The following is a 5165-nucleotide window of genomic DNA, read 5'->3' on the forward strand; positions in this document are numbered from 1 at the left end:
CAGTTACTTCTTTAACTAGTGAATGAGAAACATGCACGGCAAAAAGAAATGGTTATAAAATACAGAAATGTTAAGGAAAACAAGTGAAAAGTTGAACAAATAATTTATTTCACATTTTTAATTCCCCACCTCGAATCCTCGAATGAACAATGTACAAAGTACGTACGAAGTTGTTCAATGAGTTTTGTTGTTCGATAGGAGATAACGCTTTTCGATTGGTCTTCTTATTTTTCTAAAGATGGCCCTACTGTTTGAAGAACAGGTGTGAAGTTGTATGTAGATCTGTAAACTCATTCATAATTTACAGCTTTTCGAATTTGACGTGTCGTTTTCATTTACAAAGGTATTACAGTGAAAATATGAAATATATTAAATTTGTTTTTTAAAAACCGAGATGGAAATCGAACAGTCAAAATAAACGTATTTTAGTACATAAAGAAAAAATCTTATTGGTGTGGCATCGTCTGTAGGAGAATAAATAAATTTCACTAAGAAAATAAACCGCGAAGACGATTAGAAAATGCGTAGCATCGAAGCTAATAGACTGGAAAGGGATTAAATTGCATGAAAGGAACCGACAAGAAGAGACACAGAAGGGGACTTTGTAGCAAACAAGTTCCGTCCGGTGATTGCCATAGTAGTTGGACTTTGAAGCCGAGCGAATTTTGGCTTTAACAAACTCAATCAAGCCTTGGGTGCACTTAAGACACGAAGAGCCTTCGTAATTTTTGAAGTACCGTCAGAAAACTTCTGGTAAATTGAAAGATGGTGTGCATATGAAGTAAATTGTATTGTAATTATATATTTTTGCATAGGTAATTGTAAATTGTAGGAATTCTAAGAGAAAGAATCGATACAGTCATTAAATAATCAGAACTCTGACTCTCTGAATAGACAGGACTGACCAGAAATAGCCAGTTCAAGGATGCCGCAAGTTTAGGTTGGACTTATGTCCAGCATCGGGGGCGATTCATCCTGTTGTGTAATCGATCGAGCTCTACAACGCATCGTTGTGGAGTGCAGCTATCCGATCATTTTTCATACAGACAACGAATTTATTCACACAGAACAAAAAACATTAACAAAACTAATAACCGAAGGTAATAATTGTTACAATCTCCATGCTATTCGGAAAATTTACTCCATGTATTGAAATATTCATCACTAAGAAATGATTTTATTCCAAAGAACAGGTAATAGCAGCAATAAAAGTGTATATCGACAGCCTTCCGGATTTTTAAATCAGGAATAGAATCCATAAATTATAAAATTACTAGAAGAATTATATTGAAGATTAGGGAGATTATATTGAATCATAAAAGGTATTTCATACCATAAGTCGCGTTTTTCATATCAAACAACAAAACTTTCTTATCGAACAACCAACTAAATTGAAAACATAACCTAACCTAACCTAAAATATATATTAATTAGCGTTAATTTTAAGCAACTACTCATGTGAATAAGCGCATAATTTATATATTTTTAAAATTAATAAAAGCGCTTTTTGTACAATTTTAAAATTATATACATGATTAAATATTTTTCATTAAATAAGAAAAAGTAATATATAAGAGAATATGGCAAAAACACGTAAATTATGAAATAAGTTCTTTATGATGACGTTTCGAATTCCAAAGTGGAAGTCGTTTTCGTATTTCGTATTTCGAACACGTTTATTTTAAAATTTTTGTGTTATTTTCAACATGTATTTAAATTAAAAATTCAACAAAAAGAATGAGTTAGAAAAACAGATAATGCACTTGTATTTAAAATATTTGAAAAAATATATCTTGCCGTTAAATTAATATAGAACGAACTGTAGAAATAAATCATATGAAATCAATATTTCCACAATACAACCTACAACTCAAAAAATCAAAAATGGATTGGTCGGGTACTATACATAAGATGTAAAGGCTATAGTGGAAAAAGATGGTAAAATCTGCACTCAGCTGGATTCTTATTTGGGATTGGACATTCCAAAGTAAATATTTAGAAATCCCTTTAGCCAAATTTTTAGCTTCCTATGGGGGCCTTAGGGGACCCTCTCGCAAAAAATGTCACTTTTTTTTATCATATGTCATGCAAAATCTGACTTGCAATATCTTTTTTTTGTGCATATTCTCTTTCAGAATTTTCTCAAAAGTTGTCACTATATACTTTGTCATAAATATTAAATAAATATTAAATGCCAAGAAAATAAAATACTACTAATTCTGAGTCATATTTAATTCATAGGTTAATTTACATGTTTGTGGGCGTTTAAAAGGTTGTGCAATAAATATTTAAAGAAAGTTCTTTTTAATATTACAAGAAAATGGTAGCTAATAACCGTAAAGATGACTAACTACTCTATTCTAGCTCTAAGATCAGCAGGCATGGTTCAATAGAAGCAATCATGCAATTATTTAACAGAACAGGCGATGCAGGTAGTATGTACAATAATTCAGGCATATGAAAGTACAATTCTTTTGTATTTTAAAGCATTTGTAACTATTTGCATTGAGCATACAGAAAATTAGAAGAAGCTGATAGAAGAAGACCTCCAGTGCTGTTTCAAACAGCAGATAATTTGCATGGAGAGATATACTGAAAGGGAAAGAGATGTGATATATATTGAAACTGATAAGTAAATATGCAAGGAACATTGAAAGAATAACTTACTTCTTGATTCTTCTATTGTTTACCTGAATTATCTCAAATATATGTAATTCAATCAATATACATGAAAGTTTGGGAGTAAAGCTTAAGCTATATTTTCTACCATGTAAGAACAATTGTACAAATAATAGATAAAAGTGTGAATAAATCGAACTGTCTTTAATTACTGTTACAAGAAAACTTTATTAACTGTAGAAAGGTAAATATAAAGACAGAGTTTGGAAAATAAAAATAAATAGAGAATAATTGTTGGTCTCAACTATTCTTTCCTTAAAGACTGTTTCCTTAAAGAATTTTAATTGGTACTTTTAAACACAAAAGAATTATAACAATCACAATGTCCAGTTAAATATTATTTGTCATTTTGTGAATTGAAATAAAAGAAGAAACTACATGGTAAAAACAAAAATGGAAATCTAGCAATCATCTAGGAAGCGCCTTAATTCTATTATATAAGGTAATAAGCCTCTTAAGAGTTTTATCAAATTTTTTCTTACGTTTTGCTGGGGTGGTTTGGGTCTCGTTTTCTTTGAGTCGATTCGAATCCATGATGGTCTTTTGAAAACCATTCAATATTCGTTCGTTGTCAGGTCCCCTTTCTTTTTCTTTAACTGAAAGTTCTTGTTTTAAATCTGTAATAGACAAAAGGCATCTTATCAATATCTAATAAGACTTTCTGCACAAATAAATAATTTACTCAAAACCAAGCAAAAAAAAATTAATTTTTACATATTTTACCCAACACATTTTACATGAATTGCTGTAGACAATAAACTATCCAAAATGATCTGTAAAAAACTTACCTCTAGTTTCATCCGCTAATCTCTGCAACTTTTCTTTAAGGCCTTCTTTTTCATCAACTTCTGATTCTAATATAGCATTTCTTTCCACTGCAGAATTAAATGCTGTTTCTATACCTGCTATGCTTTCTTCTATAATTCTCCTTGCCCTTTCTAGGTCATCATTTTTCTGTTCTAAATCTCTAATATACTGTGACATCTGTAATTTCTCTGTTTTTAAGTTCTGTACTTCATTTTGTAAACTACCTATTTCCTTATTACTTTGTTCTAGTTTGTTCTAAAAAAGAACAGTACCAATGAAAAAATGCTGGAATAAAAAAATATATGATACTTACTCTTAACGATTCAATTTCATTCTGAGCTTTGTTATTTGCTAATGTCAGTTCTTTAATCTTTTTTTCATCTTGGTCTATAGTTGCTTCATATTCTCGGTCCAATTGTTGAGATTCCACTATAAATTCATCAGATTCTTTCTGTATTCTCTGGGCACTAAAACAAATCATTCATTAGAAAATTACATTATCATTTATACACATTTGTACAGGGCAAAAATCGTTTCTATGTGGTTCTTTTACTTACTGACTGAAAAATTATTACTAAATTTATGAAAAAAACAACAAAATTGCGCACAGAAAACATATGTAGCACATTGTGAGCAAAATAAACAGTTTCTATAAAGTACCTTACATGAAAGAGCCTCTTTGCAAAACACATTAAAAATAAGTTCTTACGGTTAATAATTAAAAATAAAGCTTAATCAAAAGAAGTATAAGGATATAAACAATAATATCACTAACTCTTGTAGATATTCTGCAGCCAAATGCTTCCAGTACAAAATTTCCTCATCTTTATCATTAAATATTGGTTCGTCACTGGTACTCATGTTTGTTGTTTGGTATTATTGTTTCAGAATTAAAAAGTTCATTCCAAATGCAGAATACCTAAAACTAACAGTCGCAATTTAAGTAGTGTTGATTTGCAAATGTCAAATGGCGTGAATCATCTTGCGATTTTTAAGATTATCGAAAGATATGTCAGTTTACAAATTTTACGTTAAATGTTAAATCAGAAATGAAAAGTTAGGAAAAATAGTGAGTTTTATGTAAAATATTAATTTTAATGTAGAAAAGGCATACCTAACGTCAAAATCTTGTTTTCTTTTGATGTTTGACAGATGGCAAGGAGACATATGACTCATTATGGATATGGATATATTCATATTGATATTGCCAATAGTAAAACAGATAATACACTAAAACTATAGCTTTTAAGCATGAAGTTAAAAAATGCTTTTAAGTTTGCAAAGTAGGTTATAATATTTTGTACCGTAGTTAAATCCAGTTATTATAATTTAGGAAATTGAAACTTTAATTGTACGATTTTTATCTATTCTAAAGACTAACGTTTATTTGTTTAGAATTTATTTTTTTAAATATCATTTTCACCAACTGCAAATACTGCTCATTGATTGGCTTCATAGCAGGTTTCTTTTACTGTTGCCAAATTGATATTTTTTTGGTAAATCTACTAAACCGTTTAAAAATCGCAATTTAAGACTCTCTTAATACTAATTATATTATTTAACAAAATACTTTCTTACGTTGCCCAGTTATTACATAAAATTTAATGCGTTTAATATTTTCTTTTTAACTTAACAAACAATAATAAATTAAATAATTGTATTATTCTTACTTTCAGTTG

General features: G+C 29.3%; 1 protein-coding gene across 2 annotated transcripts in view; it reads right to left on the reverse strand.

Moving 5' to 3' along the window:
- Positions 1-4705, reverse strand: part of LOC140445971 (uncharacterized) — a 31787-nt gene extending 27082 nt beyond the window's left edge. For both annotated transcript variants that reach the window (XR_011951453.1, XM_072538440.1), the window contains exons 1-5: positions 4601-4705; positions 4262-4411; positions 3800-3953; positions 3468-3741; positions 3162-3296 (exon numbers count right to left, since the gene is read on the reverse strand). Coding sequence is in view for 1 of the 2 variants with exons in the window: in XM_072538440.1 (XP_072394541.1) it covers positions 3162-3296; positions 3468-3741; positions 3800-3953; positions 4262-4347 (649 nt within the window). In the remaining variant the exon portion in view is untranslated. The remainder of the gene's footprint in view (positions 1-3161; positions 3297-3467; positions 3742-3799; positions 3954-4261; positions 4412-4600) is intronic.
- Between the last annotated feature and the right edge of the window lie 460 nt (positions 4706-5165).

This window comes from Diabrotica undecimpunctata, chromosome 7, assembly GCF_040954645.1.
Source record: "Diabrotica undecimpunctata isolate CICGRU chromosome 7, icDiaUnde3, whole genome shotgun sequence".
NCBI lineage: Eukaryota > Metazoa > Arthropoda > Insecta > Coleoptera > Chrysomelidae > Diabrotica > Diabrotica undecimpunctata.